The sequence below is a fragment of the Myotis daubentonii genome, chromosome X, assembly GCF_963259705.1.
Source record: "Myotis daubentonii chromosome X, mMyoDau2.1, whole genome shotgun sequence".
NCBI lineage: Eukaryota > Metazoa > Chordata > Mammalia > Chiroptera > Vespertilionidae > Myotis > Myotis daubentonii.
This window is the reverse complement of record NC_081861.1, coordinates 96,917,030-96,942,727: the sequence shown is the minus strand read 5'-3', so window position 1 is coordinate 96,942,727 and position 25,698 is coordinate 96,917,030. Positions and strand designations below refer to the sequence as shown.

General features: G+C 41.5%; 2 protein-coding genes across 2 annotated transcripts in view; one reads left to right on the top strand and one right to left on the bottom strand.

Moving 5' to 3' along the window:
• Positions 1 to 25,698, top strand: part of ABCB7 (ATP binding cassette subfamily B member 7) — a 198,483-nt gene that overhangs the window by 18,659 nt on the left and 154,126 nt on the right. The window lies entirely within an intron of this gene.
• On the bottom strand, positions 14,123 to 16,965 carry LOC132225207 (glycerophosphocholine phosphodiesterase GPCPD1-like). The gene is given in 4 exon segments (XM_059680498.1): positions 14,123 to 15,862; positions 15,865 to 15,932; positions 15,934 to 16,246; positions 16,480 to 16,965. Coding segments are annotated over 4 exon segments (1,869 nt in total). The 5' UTR covers positions 16,937 to 16,965; the 3' UTR covers positions 14,123 to 14,831.

Genomic DNA, 25,698 nt, shown 5'->3' with positions numbered 1-25,698 from the left:
TATTTCTGGCCTCTGTTTAAGTTCTGTTGATTTGTATGTCTGTCATTATACCAGTCTCATACTGTTTTTATTACTATTGCATTGTGATGTTTTCAAATCAGAAAGTGTGAGGCCTCCAACTTATTTTGTCAAGATTGTTGTGGCTCCTCAGGGACCCTTGAGTTTCCATATGAATTTTAGGATTTTTCCCCCCATTTCTACAAAGAAATGCTACCTTGATTTTGATTGATATTGCACTGAATCGGTAGATTGCTATGAGTAGTATAGATTTTTAAAAATAGTTTTTTAAACAGAGAGGAAGGGAGAGGGAGAGAGATAAAAACTTTGATGTGAGAGTGAAGCATCGATTGGCTGTCTTCTGCACACCGCCTAATAGGGATCGAGCCCACAACCCAGCATGTGCCCTGACTAGGAATTAAATCTGCAACTTTTCAGTGCTCAGGACCACAACCAATCAACTGAGCCACACCCTACAAGACTGTTCCTATGTATTTTTTTATGCAATTGTAAATGTAATTATTTTTTTTGTTAATTTAAAAAAAAATTTTCTTTTTTTTCCTTTATTGATTAAAGTATTACATATGTGTCCTTATCCCCCCATTGCCCCCCCGCAACCCCCAATTCATGCCCTCAACCCCTGGTGTCTGTGTCCATTGGTTAGGCTTATATGCATGTACACAAGTCCTTTGGTTGATCTCCCCCCTTACCCCCACCCTCCTCGACCTTCCCTCTGAGGTTTGACGGCCTGATTGATGCTTCTCTGTCTCTGGATCTGTTTTTGTTCATCAGTTTATGTTGTTCATTATATTCCATAAATGAGTGAGATCATGTGATAGTTATCTTTCTCTGGCTGGCTTATTTCGCTTAGCATAATGCTCTCCAGTTCCATCCATGCTGTTGCAAATGGTAAGAATTCCTTCTTTTTGACCGCAGTGTAGTATTCCATTGTGTAGATGTACCACAGTTTTTTAATTCACTCATCTGCTGATGGGGACTTAGACTGTTTTCAAATCTTAGCTATGATAAATAGTGCTGCTATGAACATAGGGGTGTATATTTTCTGATTGATGTTTTTAGTTTCTTGGGATATATTCCTAGAAGTGGGATCACTGGGTCAAATGGGAGTTCCATTTTTGTGTTTTTTTTGAGGGAACTTCATACTATTCTCCATAGTGGCTGCACCAGTGTGCATTCCCACCATGAGGGTTCCTTTTTCTCCATATCCTCGCCAGCACCTATTCTTTGTTGATGATAGCCATTCTGACAGGTGTGAGATGCTACCACATTGTTTTGATTTGCATCTCGGATGATTAGTGACTTTGAGCATGTTTTCTTTTTTTTTTTTTAAATTTTATTGATTTTTTACAGAGAGGAAGGGAGAGAGATAGAGAGCTAGAAACATCGATGAGAGAGAAACATCGATCAGCTGCCTCTCGCACATCCCCCACTGGGGATGTGCCCGCAACCCAGGCACACGCCCTTGACCAGAATCGAACCTGGGACCCTTCAGTCCGCAGGCCGACGCTCCATCCACTGAGCCAAACCGGCTTCTGCTTTGAGCATGTTTTCATATGTCTCTTGGCCTTCCTTATGTCTTCTTTAGAAAAATATTTATTTAGGTCCGAAAAGTATCTATTTAGGTCCGTTGCCCATTTTTTGATTGGGTTGTTTATCTTCCTTTTGTTAAATTGTATGAGTTCCCTGTAAATGTTAGAGATTAAATCCTTATCAGAGACCACATTGGCAAATATGTTCTCCCATGCAGTGGGCTTCCTTGTTGTTTTGTTGATGGTTTCTTTTGCTGTACAAAAGCTTTTTATTTTGATGTAGTTCCATTTGTTTATTTTCTCTTTAGTTTCCATTGCCCTAGGAACTGTATCAGTGAAGAAATTGCTTCGGCCTATGTCTGAGATTTTGCTGCCTGTGGATTCCTCTAATATTTTTATGGTTTCCCATCTTATGTTTAAGTCCTTTATCCATTTTGCGTTTATTTTTGTGAATAGTATAAGTTGGTGGTCTAGTTTCATTTTTTTGCGTGTATCTGTCCAATTTTCCCAACACCATTTATTGAAAAGACTGTCTTGACTCCATTGTATGTTCTTGCCTCCTTTGTCAAATATTAATTGAGCATAGTGGTTTGAGTCTATTTCTGGGTTCTCTATTCTGTTCCATTGATCTATGTGCCTGTTGTTATGTCAGTACAGTGGGGCCTTGACTTATGAGTTTAATTCGTTCCTTGACGGAGCTCGTAACTCAAATAACTTGTATGTCAAATCAAAAAGTGAATGAGTGAGACACATGATGCTGGGCTGATGTTGTGGTGTTCACTGTGATGTTCGCTGTGCCAACTAGCGGTGGGGTATCTGAAGCTGGCTTGTAACCCGAATTTTACCTCGCAACTCAAAGCAAAAAATCGGCCGAGAGACAGCTCGTATCTCGAAAAACTTGTTAGTCGGGAGACTCGAAAGTCAAGGCCCCACTGTACCAGGCAGTTTTGAGAAAAGTGGTTTTGTAATACAGCTTGATATCTGGTATTGAGATCCCTTACTTTCTTTTTCTTTCTCAGTATTGCTGCAGCTATTTGCGTTCTTTTTTTAATTCTGGATGAATTTTTGGAGAGTTCGTTCTAGGTCTGTGAAATATGCTGTTGGTATTTTAATGGGGAGTGCATTGAATCTATAGATTGCTTTGGGTAGTATGGACATTTTAATGATGTTGATTCTACCAATCCATGAACACGGTATGTTTTTCCATCTGTTTATGTCTCTCTCTGTCGCTTTTTTCAATGTTCTGTAGTTTTCCGAGTACAGGTCTTTTACCTCTTTAGTTAAGTTTATTCCTAGGTATCTTAACTTTTTTGGTGCGATGGTAAATGGGATTGTTTTTTGTTTAGTCTCTCTTTCTGTAAGTTCACTATTGGTGTATAGAAATGCCATAGATTTCTTGGCGTTAATTTTGTGTCCTGCTACATTGCCAAATTCATTTATTAAGTCTAATAATTTTTTGATGGAGTCTTTAGAGTTTTCTATGTACAGTATCATGTCATCTGCGAATAATGACAGTTTTACTTCTTCTTTTCCAATTTGGATACCTTTTATTTCTTCTTTTTGTTTAATTGCTATGGCTAGCACTTCCAGAACTATGTTGAACAGGAGTGGTGAAAGTGGGCATCCCTGTCTCATTCCTGTTCTTAGGTGAAATGGTTTTAGATTTTGCCCATTGGGTATGATGTTGGCTGTAGGTTTGTCATTTAAGGCTTTTATTATGTTGAGGTATTATCTCTCTATTCCCATTTTCTGAGGGTTTTTATCAGGAAAGCGTGTTAGATTTTGTGAAATGCTTTTTCTGCATCAATTGGTATGACTATGTGATTTTTATTTCTCAATTTGTTTATGTGATGTATCATGTTTATTGCTTTGCGGATATTGTGCCATCCTTGCATCCCTGGGATAGATCCTACTTGGTTATAGTGTATGATCTTTCTGGTGTAATGCTGGATCCAATTTGCTGGAATGTTGTTGAGGATTTTGGTATCTATGTTCATGAGGGATATTGGCCTGTAATTCTCTTTTCTTGTGTTGTCTTTATATAGTTTTGGTATTAGGGTGATGCTGGCTTCATAGAATGAGCTTGGAAGTGTTCCTTTCTCTTGATTTTTTAGGAATAGTCTGAGGAGGATGGGTTTTAATTCTTCCTTGACTGTTTGGTAAAACTCCCCTGTGAAGCCGTCTGGGCCCGGGCTTTTGTTTGCTGGAATCTTTTTGATGACTGCTTCAATTTCTTCCAGAGTTATCGGCCTACTGAGATTTTTAGATTCTTTCTGATTTAGTTTTGGGAGGTTGTATTTTTTCTAGGAATATGCCCATTTCCTCTAGGTCTGGGGTGGGCAACCTCTGGCACGCGTGGCAAATACAGCACACCAGTAACTTTGCTGGCACGCGAAATCCTCTCTTATAATCTTCCATTTACAATTTTTTTCTTAATATTGACTTTTTTATTTTTCAGATAAATTCAGTGTAGGTGCATCTTAGATAAATAAATAATTTTACATAGCAAGTTTTCTTAAAGACCATAGACATGGATTGACGAGAGAAGGGAAGAGCAATTTCTATGCCTCTGCCTTAACTCTCCCTGCCTTCCTTAGATCTGACCAGGGTTTTGGTTTCATCCACATACGCTTGTGAATCTTTGTTCTCAGTGATGAATTTTGTTAAGTCTCATAATAGGAGTAGCCTAACGGATGAAAGTAGTAGCTCGTGCACATCTCTGAAGGTCACGAAATATAAACCTGATGTAAAATCTCTGTCATCAGTGATGCAGCAGCAAAAGTCCCACTGATAATATCAAACGGAGTCATAAAGTTTTCTGTTGGACTACCAGTGTACATGTATACATTAAAAAATAAATGCATTTTTCATCATCATATACTGTGTTTTTGTCGCTCGAATGAATTTTATTATTTCTTCAAGGTTCTTCACATATGTACACCTTAAGAGATATCAAGTAGGTGTAACATGTTCTCAAAAAATTAGGGCTGGCACGCAGAAGAATTTTGAGTCAGAACTTTTGCTGGTTTTGGCACGCACTCACAACAAGGTTGCCCACCCCTGCTCTAGGTTGTCTAGTTTGTTGGAATAGAGTTGTTCATAGTATTCTTTAAATAGTCCTTTTTATTTCTGTGGGTTCTGTTGTTATTTCGCCTCTTTCATTTCTGATTTTGTTTATTTGGGTCCTCTCTCTTTGCTTCTTGGTTAGTCTGGTTAGCGGTTCATCAATCTTGTTTATCCTTTCAAAGAAGCAATGTTGTTTATCATTTTAACTTGGTTTCATTGATCATTGTATTTTTTTGTCTCTATGTCATTTATTTCTGCTCTGATCTTTATTATCTCTTTCCTTCTGCTCACTTTGGGCTTCTCTTGTTGCTCTCTTTCTAATCCTTTAAATTATAGAGTTAGATTATTTACTACCATTTTTTAGTGTTTTTTGAGGTAGGCCTGTAGAGCTATAAACTTCCCTCTCAGGAATGAGTGCTTTCATTGTGTCCCATAAATTTTGGATTGTTGTGTTTTCACTGTCATTCGTTTCCTTGATGTTTTTGATTTCTTCTTTGATCTCTTTGGTAACCCAATCATTGTTTAATAGCATGCTATTCAGCTTCCAAGTGTTTGAATTTTTTTTGATTGTTTTTATTGTAGTTTATTTCTAATATTATGCCATTGTGATCTGAGAAGATGCTTGATATTATTTCAATCTTCTTGAATTTGGATAGACTTTGCTTGTGACCCAATATGTGGTCTATCTTTGAAAATGTCCCATGTGCACTTGAGAAGACTGTACATTCTGTGGTTTTGGGGTGGAATGTTCTGAAGATGTCAGTTAAGTCCATCTGATCTAGTGAGTCATTTCGGATTGCTGTTTCTTTGCTGATTTTATTGGCTAGAGCATTTATCCAGAGATGTCAGTCCCTTTTTCTAGGCATCAAAGTCCCCTTCAATGATTGTATTGTTGTTGTTGATCTCTCCCTTGATATCTTCCAGGAGTTTTTTAATGTATTTGGGTGCTCCTGCATTGGGTGCATTTATGTTTATCAGAGTTATATCCTCTTGCTGTATTGATCCCTTTAGTATTATGAAGTGTACTTCCTTATCTCTTGTTATAGCCTTCACTTTGAGGTCTATTTTGTCAGATATAAGTATTGCTACCCCAGCTCTTTTTTAAATTTCCATTTGCCTGAGAGATATTTTTCCATCCCTTCACTTTCAGTCCGGGTGAGTCTTTTGTAGACAGCATATATATAGGTAATGTTTTTTTTTTTTTTTATCCATTCAGCCACTTGATGTCTTTTGATTGTAGCATTTAGTCCATGTATGTTTAAAGTTATTATTGATAGGTACTTGTTTGTAGTCATTTTTTGTGTGCCTGTGTTCCTTCTTCTTTTTTTATTTCATCTTTTTTTCACCAGTCCCTTTAGCATTTCTTTTCTTTTTTTAAAATATATTTTATTGATTTTTTATAGAGAGAAAGGGAGAGAGATAGAGAGTTAGAAATATCGATGAGAGAGAAACACCGATCAGCTGCCTCCTGCACACTCCCCACCGGGGATGTGCTCGCAACCAAGGTACATGCCCTTGAGTGGAATCGAACCTGGGACCCTTGAATCTGCAGGCCGACGCTCTATCCACTGAGCCAAACCAGTCAGGGCCCTTTAGCATTTCTTGCATTGCTGGCTTGGTAGTGATAAACTCCCTTAGCCATTTTTTTTTCGGTCTGTGAAGCTCCTTATTTCCCCTTCAAATTTGAATGACAAGCTCACTGGATAGAGTATTCTTGGATTCAGTCCCTTGCTATGCTTTACTTTGTAAATTTCCTTCCATTGTTTCCTGGCCTGTTGTGTTTCTGTTGAGAAATCATTTGATAATCTAATGGGAGATCCCTTGTATGCAACTTTCTGTTTCTCTCTTGTAGCCTTGAAGATTCTCTCTTTGTCTTGAACATTTGCCATCGTAGTTATTACATGTCTTCATTTCCGGGTTCATCTTGTTTGGGATTCTCTGTCCTTGTGTGACTTTTTTTCTTCCCTACATCAGGGAAGTTTTCTGAGATTATTTCTTAGAATAGGTTTTCTAAGCCTTGTTCCTCTTCCTGTTGTTCTGGCACCCTTATGTTGCTTCATTTCTTGTTGTCCCTTAGGCTCTCCTCCTGTCTTTTAATTTTTTTCTCCAGTTGCAGTTCAGATTGGGTGTGTTTTGCTTCCCTGTCTTTTAATTTGCTAATTCATTCCTCCGCTTCCCTTAGTCTACTGTTGAAACTTTTCATGGTGTTTTTTATTGCAGCTATATCACTCTTTATTTCGTCTTATTACATAAGTTGTTGATTTTTTTCATCCATCAGGTTTATGAACTGTATGAGTTTTATTCTGAACTAGAGGCGTGGTGCACAAAAATTTGTGCACTCGGGGGGGGAGGGGTGTCCCTCAGCCCGGCCTGTGCCCTCTCACTATCTGGGACCCTCGGGGGATGACCACCTGCTGGCTTAGGCCTGCTCCCCTGGGGATTGGGCCTAAGCTGGCAATCAGACATCCCACTGGCAGCCTGGGAGCCCTCGGGGGATGTCCACTTGCCAGCGGGGAGCAGGCCTAAGCTGCAGTCGGACATCCTTAGCGCTGCTGAGGAGGTGGGAGAGGCTCCCACCACCACTGCTGTACTGGCAGCCATCAGCCTGGCTTGTGGCTGAGCAGAGGTCCCTCTGTGGGAGCCCACTGACCACCAGGGGGCAGCTCCTGCATTGAGCGTCTGCCCCCTGGTGGTCAGTGTGTGTCAGTGACCAGTCATTCCCAGTCGTTCTGCTGTTAGGGTCAATTTGCATATTACCCTTTTATATAGGATTCTTTTTCTGATATCTGTATGCTTCTGTTTCACTTAGCTGCTTTTTTGGGAATTCCTCCTTTTCTTTCCTTTGAGGTTTAATTTGTCTACCCATTTCTGCTTTCACCGAAGGATCTAGGTGTTGAGTTGTGCAGGGGTTGTTCCACACATGCCAATGGCTCTTTGCATGTCGGCTGCTACTCGGCGGGTTGTGGCAGCGGCTGCTCCTCAGTTGGCAGCGGCTCCTCTGGTTGGCATTGTTCACAATGGTGGTGGCTCCTCTGGCTGGCAGTGGCAGGCTGCTCGTGCAGCTCCTGCTCCTCAGACGGGGCGGGCTGCTTATGAGGCTGCTGCTCCTTGGACATTGGTGGCCTGCTCTTGCGGCTGTTGGTCCTCGGACAGGGGCAGGCTGTTCACGGGGCTGCTGTTCCTCGGATGGGAGCTGGCTGCTCGCATGGCTGTTGCTCTTGGAACCGGGATGAGCTGCTTGCGTTCTGCTGCTCCTCAGATGGGGGCGGCCTGCTCATGGGGGCTGTGCTTCTCTGACGGTCATGGGCCGCTCGTGAGGCTGCTGCTCCTTGGACAGTGGCAGATTGCTCACAGGGCTGCTGTTCCTTGTATGGGGGTGGGCTGCTTGTACGGCTGCTGCTCCTCGGATGTGGGCAGGCTGCTTATGGTGTTGTTGTTCCTTGGATGGGGGCAGGCTTCTCCCATGGCTGCTGCTCCTCAATAGTGTGTGGGCCAGTCACAGAGCTGCTGCTCCTTGGTTGGGACTGAACTGCACATGAGGCTGCTGTTCCTCGAACTGTGGGAGGGCCACTTGCACAGCTGCCACTCCTCGGACGGGGGCGGGCTGCTCACGTGGCTCCTGCTCACATGTTCGCAGTGCCCTGGGCTAAAGTGTTTTGCTGGTCAGAGGAGAGCATTCTTCGGAACTCACAGGAGCCTGCACCCAGGGTGGATGGAGTCTCGGTGACTGTGGGCCTGCAGCTGAGCCAGCGGGTCCTTGGCGAGGGTGGATGTAGAGTCCTGGGTGTTATCTGAGGGCACCCTTGGTGGAGATGAGGCTGGGCTCCCAGTCACAGCAGCTCTCCCCTTCAAAAAGGTGAGGCCTCTGTGGAAGAGCTGGCTGCTCTGGTACTGTTTGCAAAGTAGCAGAGGCTGCCTGGTTAGGCTAGCCTGGTTAGCCTGCCCCCGAATGTCCTGTGGGATCTAACTATGACACACAGACACACACACACACACACACACACACACACACACTGCACACAAGCACACACTCTTTTGTTCCCTCACTCACTCACGGTATCTGGTATCTCCCTCACTGCTGCCTTCTTCCTTCGTCTGTAGTTGGGTCTGGAGTGTTATTGACCTGTTCGTGGATGGAGTCTCCTCTCCGGGTGTCTGCTTATGTGACTCGCTCTCTAGGACGTTGGCCAAACAGGATAAAATTCACCCTGACAAGACACGACACAAAGGGAACAAAATATGAATGTACTTATGACACTGATAACCCCAATATAAGTGACCACCAGAGAGAAGAGAATTAGGGGAGAGAAAAGAGAGCATATATGATATCAAGGAGAGAAAAAAATGGTATGAGAAAAAAGAAAAATAAGAAAAAGGAAGAAAAGGGGAAAAAGTATATATGGGGAGAAAACACCATAGAACAAACAGAAAAACCAAAGCATACAAACCCCAAATACCCAGTAAAGAGGGTGGAGGCAGAATATTATTTTCAGAAAGTAAGGTTAAGAGTTGGATGGATATGGGGAGGACCTCAGTTGAGGAAGTAGAAAGAGGATGATTGGAGAAGAACAAACAGAAAGAGAATAAAAAATTAATAAAAAATTTAAAAAAAATTGAGTAATAAATAGGTTAAAAATTAAAAATATTAGAATGATGGAATAATAATGTGAAAAGAAATAGGAAATAAAGACACAAATGAAAAATGGAAAATAAAAAAGAAAAAAGATCACAAAATAATAACAAAATAAAATAAAAATAAAAATGAAAAAGTGAAGTGTGGTTCATTTGGCTGCTTTAAGGTTCCACTCTTCTGTACTTGTTGTGGCTTCTCAGTTTCCTGTTTCTGGGACTGAAGGCCTCTCTTTAGGCCAGTCCCTGTGGACTCTTAGGGACTATTCAGATTTTTTTTGGTATCCTTTTTGCCATTCAGGGTGTAGTCTGGGTGAGGATGTATTGGTTGCCTGAAGACTGCAGGGAGGGGCTCTCTCTCCAGGAGAAAATGGCTTCCTATGTCCCGCAAGTCAGGTATGACTCAGCGACAGACTTGCGGCCACCTCTCCCAGACCCTCTCCTCTCCCCAGCCTCTCCCCAGACTCCACAAGTCCACACCTCCACCTGCACCTCAGCCACAGGTGAATGTTCGTATCTGAAAGGTGCTATGAACTAGGTTCAATGAACAAAAGCAAAGACCAAAAAGGGGAAAGAGCTGCGTCACTGCGAGCCGCTCTCTCCCTGGCACAGCATGGCCTGGGCAGCCGTCCAAAATGCCCCCTCTGGACTCAGTGTCTTGTGACTGTGGACCCAGATCCAGAATTCCCTACCACCAGCAGTCCTGTGGACCTCCTTTCCACAGTCAGACGCTTTGCCTGTCCCAAGGGATGCGGCCTCGGTGCTGTCTGGTTTTCCTCTGGTCCTCTGGGCTCAGAGGTCTCCCAGTTTTCTCCAGCCCAGATCCCTGATTTTACCGTTCTCCAGGTGTCCTCCTGGCTGTGAATTTTCTCACCAGCTGTGTCTACTTCACCAGTTCAGGGTGGATGTTATTCAATTTAGTTACTTGTTCTGTTTGCTCCGGGACAAGGCTTTGTACACATCCATCTATCTGATCGCCATTTTGTCTCTCCACTGTCATTATTTTCTTAATTTCTCTTTCTGATTGTTCATTACTGGTGTATAAAATGCAACTAATTTCTGAATATTAACTTTTTATCCTGCTACCTTACTGAACTCATTTATCAATCCTAAGAGTTTTTTTGGTCAAATCTTTAGGTCTCTCTTTTTTAAAAAAATATATTTTATTGATTTTTTACAGAGAGGAAGGGAGAGGAATAGAGAGTTAGAAACATCAATGAGAGAGAAACATCGATCAGCTGTCCCCCGCACCCCCCCTACTGGGGATGTGCTTGCAACCAAGGTATATGCCCTTGACTGGAATCGAACCTGGGACCCTTTAGTCCACAGGCCAGTGCTCCATCCACTGAGCCAAACCGGCTAGGGCTAGGTCTCTTAATATACAGTACCATGTCATCTGCAAATAGTGACAGTTTCATTTCTTTCTTTCCAATTGGGATTCCATTTATTTGATTTTATCGTCTGGTTGCTGTGGCTAGGACTTCCAATACTATGTTGAATAAAGTGGTGAAAGTGGAGATCTTTGTCTTTTTTTGCATCTTAAGGAAAATGCTTTTAGTTTCTTCCTGTTGAGTATGATGTTAGCTGTGGGTTTGTCATATATGGCCTTTATTATTTTCAGGTAACTTCTTTCTATTCCCACATTGCTGATAGATTTTATCATAAAAGTATGTTGGATTTTTTTCAAATGCTTTTCCTGCATCTATTGATATGATCATATGACTTTTATCCTTTATTTTGTTCATGTGGTGCATGACCTGAATTGATTTGCAGATATTGTACCAACCTTGTATTCCAGGAATAAATCCCAGTTGATCATCTTTTTAATGTATTGCTGAATTTGATTTGCTAATATTTTCTTGAGGATTTTTGCAATTAGTTTATCAGGAATATTGGCTTAATATTGTATATGTTTGTAATATCTTTGCCTGGTTTTGGAATTAGGATAATGCTGGACTCATAAAATCAATGTGGTAGCCTTTCCTTTTTTTGAATTTTCTGAAATAGTTTGAGAAATATAGGTGTTAGTTCTTTGAATGTTTGATAAAATTCACATGTGAAGCGATCTAGTATAAGAGTTTCTTTTTCTAGTATATTTTTATTGATTTCAGAGGAAGGGAGAGGGGGAGAGAGGGAAAGAAACATCAATGATGAGAGAATCATTGTGTGGCTGCCTCCTGCATGCCCCACACTGGGGATCGATCCTGCAAATGGGGCATGTGCCCTTGACTGGAATCTAACCCAGGACCCTTCAGTCCGCAGGCCGACACTCTATCCACTGAACCAAACCAGCTAGGACTGTTGGGAGTTTTTTGATTCGATTTTGTTGGTAGTAATTATTCTGTTCAGATTTTCTGTTTCTTTTTGATGCAGTCTTAGAACATTGTATGTTTCTAGGAATGTATCCATTTATTCCAGATTATCTTTTTGTTGTCATATACTTGTTCATAGTATTTTCTTATAATCCTTTTTATTCCTATAGTGACTTGTTCTCCCTTATCCTCTTTCATTTCTGACTAGTTAAAAGGGAATTAATTAGAGGAAACATTTTAATATTGCTATTTGCCATTTCTCTATATAGAAGTGTCAGAGATGAAAGAAAATTAGTAAAATGTATATGAAAATCTTTCTCCTGTCAGAGTCTGGGGCACGCCATGGGAACCAGAGTCAAGGCCCTGCCCACCCATGTGCGCCTTGAAATCGTGCAGATCCAGACCCAGCCGGCCCCACCCCCATCAAGCCCCGCTGGGTGAGGGGCGCGGCCTGACATTCCCTGGCCCAGGCTGGGGGGTGCATCTTGGGCCAGGGGGCACGGCCTGAGGTCCCCTGTCAAACCCCGCCAGGTGGGGGGTGCAGCCTCAGATCCCCCAGCCTGGCACTGGAGCGGGGGTGCCACCTGAGGTTCCCCAGCCTGGGCCGGGGCCTGGGCCTGGGGTGTGCCTTGAGGTCCCCCATCAATCCCCGCGGGTGAGGGGTGTGGCCTGAGGTCCCCCGTCAAGTCCCATGGGCGGGGGCTGTGGCCTGATGTCCCCATCAAGCCCCACATGGCAGGGTTGTGGCCTCAGGTCCCCTGTCCTGATGCCGGGGCAGTGGGCACAGCCTGAGGTCCCCCGTTAAGCTCCGCTGGGTGGGAGATGGGGCCTGAGGTCCCCCATCAAGCCCTGCCGGGTGGGGGTGCAGCCTGAGGTCCCCTGGCCCGGCGCTGTGGCGGAGGGCATGGTTTGAGGTCCCCTGGGCTGGCGTCAGGGTGGGGGGCGCAGCCTCAGGTCCCCTGTCAAGTCCCACCAGGTGGGGGGTGCAGCCTTAGGTCCCCTGTCCTGGCCCAGTGCCACGCAGCCTTAGGTCCCTGCTGATTGCTTGCTAAGGATCATTATGGGAACTTGGCCTCCTCTGTGGACGCAGCCATCTTGTTACGGTGTGATGGTCAATTTGCATATTCCCTCTTTATTAGATAGGATTACATTTACTTGGATCCTGTCTCTTTTTTTCTTGATGAGTTGGGTTAAAGGTTTATCCGTTTTGCTTATCTTTTCAAAAGAATTAGCTCTTGCTCTCTTTGATCTTATGTATTGTTTTTTTAGACTCTTTTGTTTAGTTCCACTCTTTATTTTCTTTCTTTAATTCCCTGTAGGCTTTGTTATTTTTCTAGTTCCTTTAGGCGATTGGTTAGGTATTTTTTAATTTGAGATTTTTCTTGTTTCTTGAGGTTGCCTTTATTGCTATGAATTTCCCTTTTAGGACAGCTTTCTCTGTGTCAGATAGATTTTAGGTCAAATTTTATTTTCATTTGTCTCAAGGTATCATTTGATTTGTTCCTTGAATTCACTGTTTAGTAGCATGTTATTTATACTCCATGTGTTTGTGTGTTTTTCAATTTTCTTCCTTTAATAGATTTCTAGTTTCATATTATTGTGTTTGGAGAAGATACTTGATGTGATTTCAATCTTCCAAAATTTATTGAGACTTGTGTTTTATCCCTACCTGTGGCCTATCCTGGGAAATGTTTTATGTGTAATTGAAAATAATATATGCTTTGTGTTGAAATGCTCTAAAAACATCAAGCCTATTTGGTTTAACATGTTATTTAAGACTGTTGTTTCCTCATTTTTCTGTCTGGAAGACCTATCCATTGATGTCAATGGAGAGCTAAAGTTCCCTGCTGTGACTATATTACTGTGGATCTCTCCCTTTACGTCCATCAATAGTTGCTTTATGTATTCCCACATTGGATGCATAAATATTTATAAGAGTTATAGCCTCTTGTTGGATTGATCTTTTTATCATTATGAGATGTCCTTCTTTGTCTTTTATAATAGTCTTTGTTTTAAAGTCTATTTTGTCTGATACAGATATTGCTATCCCAGTTTTTTTTGTACTATTTGCATGAAGCATCTTTTTCATTTTTTAGTTTCATCCCGTGTGTCTGTGAATCTTTAGTGGGTCTCTTCTTGTTTTTTCATCCATTCAGCCATCCTATGTTTTTTGATGGGAACATTTAAACCATTTACATTTAAAGTGATGATTAATAGGCTCATAGTTATTCCATTTTATAATTTATGTTTATGTTCTTTTTCCCCCTTCTTATCGAAGTTCTATTAACATTTCTTGGTGGTGAAGAACTCCTTTAGCTTTTACTTGTCTAGTAAGCTCTTTCTCTCTTTCAGTTTTAAATGATAGCCTTGTTTGGTAATCTTGGTTGTAGGTGTTTTCTTTTCATTACCTTGAATATTTTCTAATTCCTTCTGGCCTAAAAAGTTTGTGTTGAGAAATATGCTAATAGTCTTAGGGGAACCTCCTTGTAGGAAACTAAGTGCCTTTCTTTTACTGCTTTTAAGTTTCTCTCTTTTACTTTACCATTCACCATTTCTTTCTTTCTTTCTTTTTTTTTTTTTGAGTTGATAGATTCAGGATATATTTGAAGATAGAATCAACATGATTTTGTTTGACTGGATTTGGGATATGAGATAAAGAACAGAATCATGAAGGACTTCAAGGATTTGGCCTGAGAAACTGGAAAGACAGAGTTGTCATTTATACTGAAATCGGTTAAATCTATAGCTAGATAAAAAAAAGTAAAGAGAGCCAACCAACACGGCTCAGTGACTGAGTTTTGACTTACGAACCAGGAGGTCACAGTTCCATTCCCGGTCAGGGCACATGCCCAGGTTGCAGGCTAGATCTCCAGTGGGGGGCATGCAGGAGGCAGCTGATCAATAATTCTCTCTTATCATTAATGTTTGTATCTCTTTCTCCCTCTCTCAAATCAATAAAAATATATTTATATATATAAAAAAAGTTTAGATAGAGATCAAGGGAAAGATCTGAGTTGGAGATATAAAAATTTAGGAATATATAAAGGTATGAAAAGCCACAGAACTGGGTAAGATCATTAAGAAAGCTGGTGTAGACTGAAGTGGTCTGGGGCAGACAGCCTCACCCTCAAGGTAACTTAGTGCCCAGTCACCAGAACAAGCTTCCCACGTGATTTCCAAAGTATGAAAAATTCCACTGACAAATGTTAAGATAAACCTCAGGCTGAGCTACTGAATTTTAACTAAGTTTAGTAGTATTTATGCTATAAAATGAAAGCTACTTTTTTGCTAACAGTTCATGGAAGTTTTTCGTGAAAAACAAATACCTATCATAAATTAGACCATTAACTCCAAATTCCTTCAATTTCTTCCTGTTTTCCGGGTTGTTGGTATCATCACCCCAGCAGAATATGACTAGTCCCTTAGCTTTTGCCTCTTCAATGTAGGATGGGTTTCTGAGCAGATCTTCAGTATGTGCATTTTTCCCCAGTAGATTTTCAAACTGTGCAAAACTCATTGCAATAGCAGTTGTCCGAGATCTGAGGTCCATGAGTTCAGGGTAAATATCAGACTTTCCTTGAGTCGAAAATAATATGGGATATTTGTTCTGTTTGTGCCGAACCATTGTGCAAATAGCTGCATCAAATGAAGAAAACACTATTCTTCTCTTTCCAGAATTTTCTAAGACAGTTTTTAAAATGATATCCAAAAACAGATTCATGTCAAAATATGTTGATAAGTTACCATCCCAAATTCCATCCCTTTGTTGGCAGATCCACTTTATTTCTATGTTATACCCTACATCTTCTGGCAACGACTCTAAAACCATCTTAAGAGAAGGAAATGGCTGATTATCAGATAAAGAATTTTCTTCTTCAACCACAGATTCTTTTAGATCTTTAGATTTTAGTGCAGTCACATGAGTAAGCTTTAACAACTGGAGTTGGTCAAATGTTAATTCCTTTACTGTAATTTCAAATAATTCAACAGGATCAGCCTCAAATTTCTTTTTCATAGTCAAACAACAGGTGAGGTCATGATACACCACAGGCACAAAATCTTTTGAAAGATGTACATCAAATTCCACAAAGGCTGCACCATGATTAGCAGCATTTCTTAAAGAAGCAATAGTATTTTTTTGAACTTTAGCAAGCTTAGCAGTTGTTGTAGAATTCCACGCACCTCGATGTCCAACATCCAGTGGTGTTCTTGGCTTCCAATACTTGGAAAATGAAAATTTCATGTCACAACTGTATTCCGGTAATGGCTTAATAATTATATAGTCAACTCTTACTTTGCCTATAGTTTGGAATTTCTGCTCATGATAGGAAGAGTGAGGACTCCAGCACTTTTCCCACTCTCATCAATGGTAGATGATGAGGCATGCTGTACCCACATGTCTAGGAAGAGTATCACCCTGAACTACATGTTCACCGAGATCTTCCTCAAAAAAATCAAATATTAGTTCCAAATTATCTGGCTCTATTGTCTGTATGCTATATTCTGTCCAACGATCAGGCTGTAAACCATACCCACAATCCGGCTGTGAATGCTTGCACTTGAACTCAGTGTCGCTTATCAAGGATATCTCCAGGGTATTGGACATTTTGTGAAGAACAGTGGGAGACACCGTATCATCATCGTCTTCCTCCAGACCCTCTAGTGTCAGCTTCACTCTAAATCTAGATTTTTAAAAAATATATTTTATTGATTTTTTACAGAGAGGAAGAGAGAGAGAGATAGAGAGTTAGAAACATCGATGAGAGAGGAACATCGATCAGCTGCCTCCTGCACATCTCCTACTGGGGATGTGCCCGCAACCCAGGTACATGCCCTTGACCGGAATCGAACCTGGGACCTTTCAGTCCACAGGCTGACGCTCTATCCACTGAGCCAAACCGGTTTCGGCTAAATCTAGATTTTTTTAAATTTCTTCTTGGTTATAGAGACAGGAGGCTTTTCAGAATAATGCAAACGTAATCTTATTTCAGTCTGACACGTCAGCCATCCTGAATCCAAATTCTCAACACCATTGTGGATTCCAAATTGTCCATCGTCAATAATAATTTCACTTTCTAAAGGGGTTATTGATCGTGGTTGTAGATGAGTCTCCCACTTGTGAACTATGACTTGACACGGACCACCGATAGTCTTTGGTTCTAAAAAGCACCCTTTGAAGTAGCGATACTGAACTGATTCTCCTCTACTGAGTACAATGGTTGCTTTCTAAAACATGCTTTCATCTGTCTCATTCTCTGGAAGGAGAGCCACAGCATTTTGAGGATTCCAGTTTCCCAAAGCATCACAGCTTCCACATATAGCAAAAACTTCTCCTGGAAACAGAGTTCCTCTTATTTCAAAGGTAACCTGAGAAGGTGTCATTCTGATGGATTTATTTGAGGATGTTTTGCTGCCGGTCCTCGTCTGCGGGCAGGGGTCGCTGCCGCCACCCCGCCATCGGAGAGTGAGTGCGAGAGTCAGTGCCGCGGGCCGAGCTGCCGGGCTCCGGGCGTCCGCGCCTCGCCTCGCCAGCGCTCCCCAAGGTGGCCCCCGGCGTCGCCTGGCTACAGAAAGCGGCTGCGCTCAAACTGGTTTCAGCTGCTCCAGACCCTCCGTTCACCATTTCAATTAGATGTGTCTTAGTTTGGTCTTCTTTGGGTTCATCTTGTTTTGGAATCTCTCTTCTTCCTGGACTTGGGTGTCCTTTCTATTCACCAACCTAGGGAAGTTTCCAGTCATTATTTATTCAAATAGTTTGTAGTCTTTTGCTCCCTCTCCTCTTTCTGATACCCCTCTGATACAAATGTTGTTTACTCTTGATATTATACCAGCGGTCCCTTAAACTATATTTTTTTTAAAAATTTTTTTTCTGTTTTGTTTGGGTGTTTTCTGCACCTTTACTGCTAATTGGATCCTCTGCCCTTAATTTCTTTTAGAGCAATCTTTCTTTCATTTATTGTATTCTTTATTTCAGGCTGGTTCTTTTTATGGATACTATGTTCCCTTTTATGCTTACTATTTCTTTGTTGAAGTTCTCCCTAAGTTCCTTGAGCATCATATATAACCAGTGTTTTTTTTATATATATATTTTTTATTGATTTCAGAAAGGAAGTGACAGAGAGAGAGAGAGAAACGCCAATGATGAGAGAGAATCATTGATCGGCTGCCTCCTGCATGCCCCCTACTGAGGGTTGAGCCTGCAACCTGGGCATGTGCCCTTGGCCTGAATCAAACCCAGGACCCTTCAGTCTATAGGCCGACGCTCTATGCACTGAGCCAAACCGGCTAGGGCTAACCAGGGTTTTGAACTATGTTTCAGGTAGACTGCTTGCCTCTATTTCATTAGTTCTTTATAAGTACCGCGCGCTAACCGATTGCGCTACTGGAGCTCCTATTTCATTAGTTCTTTAGAGTTTTGTCTAGTTCTTTCATTTCAGACATGTTTCTTTGTTTCCTCATTTTGTCTATGTTTCTGTGTTTCTGTGCATTAGGTAGTTGTTCTGTGTCTCCCAGCCTGGGCAGGGTGGCCTTATGTATGTAGTAGGTGTCCTGTGCAGCCCAGTGGCGCTTTATTCCTGATACCTGAGCCGAGTGCTCCAGGAATGTCCCTTGTGTGGGTTTTGTTTACCCACCTATTGCAGTTGAGCCTGGATTGCTGTTGGCTTATCAGTAGGTTGGATTGATCCTCAGGCTGACTGACTGGTTGTCAGAATTGGCCATGACCACAGCACATGAGTTGCTGTGCGGGAGCTGACCCCACACTGGGATTTGCCTCCATGGATTCTGGTGTCTGTTGAGACCACTCTTTGGTTGTGCCACTTGTGGAGCTTATTGGGTGGTGTTCTGTTGTCTTCTGAAGCCAGCATCAGGTGTGTTGGTTTGGAGCCTCTTGGGAGGGGCTTTGGTGAAGGCCCATGTCAGCGGCTTTCTGTGAATGATTCTGCACTCACAGAAAGTGATCTGTGCTGGACTTAGAAGTATGTGAGAGGGGCCACTGCGCAAACCAAGTCTCATTGCCTCCAGTACTATGCCTGGGCCAGTTCATCATAAGATAAGGCGTAGGGTACCCTGAGTCCTGTTGCCTGCTGGCTGCCAGTACGGTTCACCTGTTGAAAGGGACTTGGTCTGTATGTGAGTTGGATGAGGCAGGGTGTTGGTGAGTCACCAAGGTGTGGGGAGTTAATTTCACTAGATTTATACAAATTCAGATTTGGTGCCAGTGCTGGTTCTTGGGCTACTCGGGAAAAGGCACAGGGCACCCTGAGGCTAGCCACTACCCACCTGCCATCTACTGACCTTTGAGAATTTATTTATTTATTTATTTAAAAATATATTTTATTGATTTTTTGCAGAGAGGAAGGGAGAGGGATAGAGAGTTAGAAACAACGATGAGAGGGAAACAACGATCAGCTGCCTCCTGCACACCCCCTACTGGGGATGTGCCTGCAACCGAGGTACATACCTTTGACCAGAATAGAACCTGGGACCCTTCAGTCTGCAGGCTGATGCTCTATCCACTGAGCCAAACCAGTTAGGGCCCTTTGAGAATTTTTAAGAAAGACTGCAGTGGGGTTTGAGGTTGACTGCCTGCTGCTTAACACATTGCGCCGGATCACGAGAATTCTTGCTTCATATTACACAGTATCATATTTTAAAAAGATATTAGCTTGTAAGAACATGTAATAAAAACTTCAAAATGCAATGGTTATTTAATTTTAAAATGTGCCTTTAACATTTATGTAAAACGTTTTTTTGTACTTGTTCAATAGAAACTTATCTGGCCACTGGGTAAATCTAGCAATAAAACTACTGGTCCGCACTGTGTTAAGTAGCTTCTGGCAGTATGCAACTTGGGTGGGGCAGGGTCTCAGGGATTCATCAGAGTGGAGGGAACAGAGATCACCAGGCTAATGCAGATTCAGATTTAGTTGTGTTGGGGGAGAGCTCAACATGGTTTCCACCCACTGGCCATGCAGGGGGAGGGCTCAACACAGACTGGTAGCTGTCCTTTCAATCATTGCCCTGAAACACACAAGTCACTTTATCTCTATATGCCTCTCTGAGAGCCAGTTTATTCCTGTATATCCCTCTAAGAGTCCAGAGTGAGTGCCTGTGAGTGAGCAAGTCTGTGTGAGGGCTGTTTTAAGAGGACATCTGGCTTTCCAGCGGTGTTCTTTCTCACCTGAATGGATGGAATACCCACTCATTTTCACAGCTACGTGTTTTGGGGGCTCCTCTTCCTAGCACTGATGCTCTGGGCTGGGTAGCATGGTGTGCAGCTGGAACCCCTCGATCCTCAGGGAGGACCTTTGTAGCTGAGATATCCTTTGGATTCTTCATTGCTGCCCTTCAGTCATCACACAGGGGTGTTGAGACAACCAGTTTTGTGGCTCTGCCTCTCCTACCAGGCTTGACATGGCTTCTTGTTTATATCCTTAGATTTAGGACTTCTGTGCAACTAGGCTTCAGATGGTTCTCCAGGTTGCTTGTTTATAATTTAGTTGTAATTTTGATGTTATGGGAGGAGGAGAGCACAGAGTTCACCGAGTCTATTGTCTTGTCTAGACCTTTCATTCATTTTGAATTTTATTTATTTCAGTCTTCTTCCTTTTCTTACCTATTCTGGCTAAGAGTTTTTCAGTTTTCCAAAAGACCAACTTAGTTTTATCAATTTTTTCCCTTCTCAATTTTTAAATTTATACTCTAATCTTTATTATTTTCTTTCTTTTATTAACTTTGGTTGTAGTTTTTTCTTGTCTTTTTAGTTCCTTAAGATGTAATGTTAAATGGTTGATTTGAGTTTTTTATTCATTTTTAGCATTAGTATTGCTATAAATTTCCTTCTCAGTACCAATTTTGCTGTATCTTATAAGTTTTTGGTATGTTGTGTTTTCATTTTTATTTGCCTAAGGATCTATTCTAATTTATCTTGAGATTTAATTGGTTAACAGTGTGTTCAATTTCCTTATATCTGTGAATGTTCTAATTTTCTTTCTGCTATTGATTTCTAGTTTTGTTCCATTTTGGTGGTAAAAGATACTTGATATGAGTTCAGTCTTTTAAAATTTGTTGTCTTGTGACCAAACATGTGGTCATTCCTTGAGAATATTTCACATACATTTGGAAAAATGTGTATTCTGCTTTTGTTGCATGTTGTGTTATATATGTTGCTCTAAAGCATTGTTTAAATACTTGGTTCCTTATTGATATTCTGTATGGTGGTTTTGGATTGAGCTTATTATACTACAGGTTTTTTTCGGTCTCTTGTAACAACTTTTTTTTCTTAAGGTGTATTTTGTCTGTTATTAGTTTTGCCACTCCAGGTCTCTTTTAGTGGTTATATGTGTGGAATATCTTTTTCCATCCTTTTACTTTCAACGCTTTTTAAAATCTTTGGGTCTAAACAGTGTTTCTTAGATTGTGTTTTTATTTTATTTTTATTTTTAATATATTTTATTGATTTTTTACAGAGAGGAAGGGAGAGGGATAGAGTTAGAAACATCGATGAGAGAGAAACATCGATCAGCTGCCTCCTGCACACTCCCTACTGGGGATGTGCCTGCAACCAAGGTACATGCCCTTGACCAGAATCGAACCTGGGACCCTTGTGTCCGCAGGCCGACGATCTATCCACTGAGCCAAACCGGTTAGGGCTAGATTGTGTTTTTAAATCCATTCAGCCAATTCCTGGCTTTTGATTGGTGAGTTTAATTAATGTACTTAAACATTTTTTTTAATTGATTTCAGAGAGGAAGGGAGAGGGAGTGAGAGATAGAAACATCAGTGATGAGAGAGAATCATTGATCAGCTGCCTCCTGCATTCCCCACACTGAAGATGCAGTGCACAACCCAGGCATGTGCCCTGACTGAGAATCGAACTTCATAGGTTGACACTCAACAACTGAGCCACGCCTGGCTAGGCTAATTCATTTACTTTTGTAGTTATTTCTAATTAGGAAGGATTTCTGCCTTTATTTGTTTTCACTATGTTGTTAACCATTTTTCTCCTTCAAATCTTGCCCTTTTCAGGTATAGTTGATTATTTTTGTGTACCACTTTGATTTCCTTCTCATTTAATTTTGTATATATTTTTTAGAAATTAATGTGTACTGTAGGGATTATAATTAACATCCTAAATTTATAACAATGTAATTTGAATTAATTATAATTTAGCTTCAATAGCATACAAAAATGGTGCTACTATATAGGTGCACTCTAACTCCATTACATTATTGTTATCATATATATATTTTTTATTTTTTTGTTAATTTTTTTTTTAAAATTCTTTATTGTTTAAAGTATTGCATATGAATCTTTTTTCCCCCATTGACCTCTCCCTGCTTGTTCCCACCTTCCTAGGACATGCCCTCAAGCCCCTAAGGAATGTGTCCATGGGTTATGCTTATATGCATGCATACCAGTCCTTTGGTTGATCTCTCACCCCGCCCCCTCCACCCTCCCTGCCGCAACCCCCCTTCCCCTTGAGGATGGATGGTCTGTTCGATGCTTCTATGTCTCTGGATATATTTTTAATTTAATTTAATTTTTTAAATAAATCTTTATTGTTCAGATTATTACAGTTCTTTCTCTTTTTCCCCCCATAGCTTCCCTCCACCTGGTTCCCACCCCACCACCTACACTTACCCCCCTCACTGTCCTCGTCTATAGGTGTACGATTTATGTCCAGTCTCTTCCCACACCCCCCACACCCCGTTTCCCCCGAGAATTGTCAGTCCACTCTCTTTCTTTGCCCTTGATTCTATTCTATTCACCAGTTTATTCTGTTTGTCAGTTTTCTTATTCACTTGATTTTTAGATTCACTTGTTGATAGATATGTATTTGTTGTTACTTTATTATTCATAATTTTTATCTTTACCTTTTTCTTCTTCTTACTCTTCTTAAAGAATACCCTTCAGCATTTCATATAATACTGGTTTGTCGGTGATGAACTCCTTTAGCTTTTTCTTATCTGTGAAGCTCTTTATCTGACCTTCAATTCTAAATGATAGCTTTGCTGGGTAGAGTAATCTTGGTTGTAGGTCCTTGCTATTCATCACTTTGAATATTTCTTGCCACTCCCTTCTGGCCTGCATAGTTTCTGTTGAGAAATCAGCTGACCGTCATATGGATACTCCCTTGTAGGTAACTAACTGGCTTTCTCTTGCTGCTTTTAAGATTCTCACGTGGTCTTTTGCTCTTGGCATTTTAATTATGATGTATCTTCGTGTGGTCCTCTTTGTATTCCTCTTGTTTGGGGTCTGTGCTTCCTGGACTTGTAAGTCTATTTCTTTCACCAGGTAGGGGAAGTTTTCTGTCATTATTTCTTCAAATAGGTTTTCAGTATCTTGCTCTCTCTCTTTTTCTGGCACCCCTATAATTCAGATGTTGGTACGCTTGAAGTTGTCCCAGAGGCTCCTTACACTATCTTCATATTTTTGGGTTCTTTTTTTCTTTTTGCTATTCTGGTTGGGTGTTTTTTGCTTCTTCGTATTTCAAATCTTTGACTTGACTCTTGGGATCCTCTAGTCTGCTGTTGGATCTCTGTATGTTATTCTTTATTTCAATCAGTGTATGCTTAATTTCTAGTTGGAACTTTTTCATATCCTCGAGGGTCTCACTAAATTTCTTGGAGGTTTCTAGAAGATTCTTGAGCAGGGGTGGGCAAACTTTTTGACTTGAGGGCCACAATGGGTTCTTAAACTGGATTGGAGGGCTGGAACAAAAGCATGGATGGAGTGTTTGTGTGAACTAATATAAATTCAAAGTAAACATCATTACATAAAAGGGTACGGTCTTTTTTTTCAATAGTTTTATTCAGTTCAAACGGGCCGGATCCGGACCGCGGGCCGTAGTTTGCCCACGGCTATTCTTGAGTAACCTTATAACCATGGTTTTGAACTCTATATCCAGTATTTTGCTTTCATCCATTTCTTTCACTTGTGACACGTTTCTTTGTCTCTGCATTTTGGCTGGTTCCCTGTGTTGATAGAGTGGCTTTGTGTACTAGGTGTCCTATAGGGCCCAGTGGCTCAGCCTCCCCGATCACTTGATGTGGACACTCTTGGTGCACGCCCTTATGGGCTGTGTGCACAGTCTTGTTGTAGTTAAGCCTTGATTGTTGTAGATATCACTGGGAGGAATTGACCTCCAGGCCAGTTGGCTGTGAGGCCAGTTGTGTCTACAGTGGGAGAACTTCTGTGCTGGAGACACCCTTATTGGTCAGGACTTGCTTCAGTGGAGCTTTGGCTCTCACTGAGTTTGCCCCCTGAGTCTGTCTCTTATGGATGTGAAGAGTTGTAATGTGGATGGTCTCACTCTGACCACTGGGTACATTGACTCTTGGATCTCCAAGGAGGTGCAAAGTCAGCCACTGCTTGAGGCCACCCATCAGGAGTTACAGAGAGATCTGCAGATTCCTCTTCTTTGGGGTTTGGAGGTGCCCAGATGAGGCGCAGCTGTGAAGCAATGCAGGCTGCTGACTAGCCTTGGGCCTTCTTTTGCAAGCTCTGGAGCTCTCTGACCCAGCTGCAGTTTGTCAGGTTTTTAGACAGAGAAAGGCCAGGCCATTTGTATACAAAGGCCTCTGCCACAGCTTGAATGGGGATTGTAAATTGGGTGGGGTGGGATCTTAGGGAATCACCAGGGCAGAGCAAACTGCAATGGCTTCCCTTCAGCCCTGCCTTGGAGAGGTCCCAAGTCTCTGTGCCCTCGGCCCTGTGCAGGAACAATGAAAGCTGCGAGCACCTCTGCAAGAAAGCCGCCCTCATGTTCCGGCCCAATGCAAGACAGTCCAGTTTCTCTCCGTATGAGTCTGGGTCCCCAGATTGTCCCCCGGAACTGGAGTTCAGAGCAGTCAGGAGCTTGTGCCTCCCTCCCAGTTGAAAAAGACAACAGCGTACCCAGCTGCCAGCTCCTTTGGCACGCCTCCATACCTCCACACTTCCACCCCTCTGCACCTCCTACCGGACTCAATGCGCTTTTCTCTTTCCTTGTAGTTGTAGAATTTCCACTCAGCCAGCCTTCCCATGGTTCTGGATGATATTCGTTTTGTCTTTTAGTTGTAGTTTTAATGTGTTTGTGTGTGGCAGCAAGTTCAGGTGTTTACCTATGCCGCCATCTTGGTTGTCTCCTCTCTGGATCTGTTTTAGATCGTCAGTATATGTTGTTCATAATATTTCACATATGAGTGAGGTAATGTGATATTTATCTTTCTCTGGTTGGCTTATTTCACTTAGCATAATGCTCACCAGTTCCATCCATGCTGTTACAAATGGTAGGAGTTCCTTCCATTTTACAGCAGCATAGTACTCCACTGTGTAGATGTACCACAGGTTTTTAAATACACTCATCTGCGATTGGGCACTTAGGCTGTTTCTAAATCTTAGTTATTGTAAATTGTGCTGCTATGAACTTAGGGGTGCATATATCCTTTCTTATTGGTCTTTCTGATTTCTTAGGAGATATGCCAAAAAGTGGGATTACAGAGTCAAATGAGAGTTCCATTTTTAACTTTTTGAGGAAATTCCATACTGTTTTCCACAGTAGCTGCACCAGTCTGCATTCCCACCAGTAGTGAACAAGAGTTCCTTTTTCTCCGCATCCTCACCAGCACTTGTCATTTGTTGATTTGTTGATGATAGACATTCTGACAGGTTTGAGATGGTACCTCATTGTCATTTTGATTTGCATCTCTTGGATGATTAGTGACCTTGGGCATGTTTTCATATGTCTCTTGGCCTTCTGTATGTCCACTTTCAAAAAGTTTCTGTATAGTCCTTTGCCCATTTGTTGATTGGATTGTTTATCTTCCTTTTGTTAACATGTAAGAGTTCCCTATAAATGTTGGAGTTTAGGCCCTTATCAGATATATCATAGGCAAATGTGTTCTCCCATGCAGTGGTCTTTCTTATTGTTTTGTTGATGGTTTTCTTTGCTGTGCAGAAGTTTTTATTTTGATGTAGTCCCATTTGCATATGTTTTCTTTAGTCTCCATTCCCTAGGAGCTGTATCATTATTAAATATATTGCTACGACATATGTCTGATATTTTGCTCCCTGTGCATTCTTCCAAGGTTTTTATGGTTTCCCGTCTTACATTTAAGTCCTTTTTCCATTTTGAGTTTATATTTGTGTATGGTGTCAGT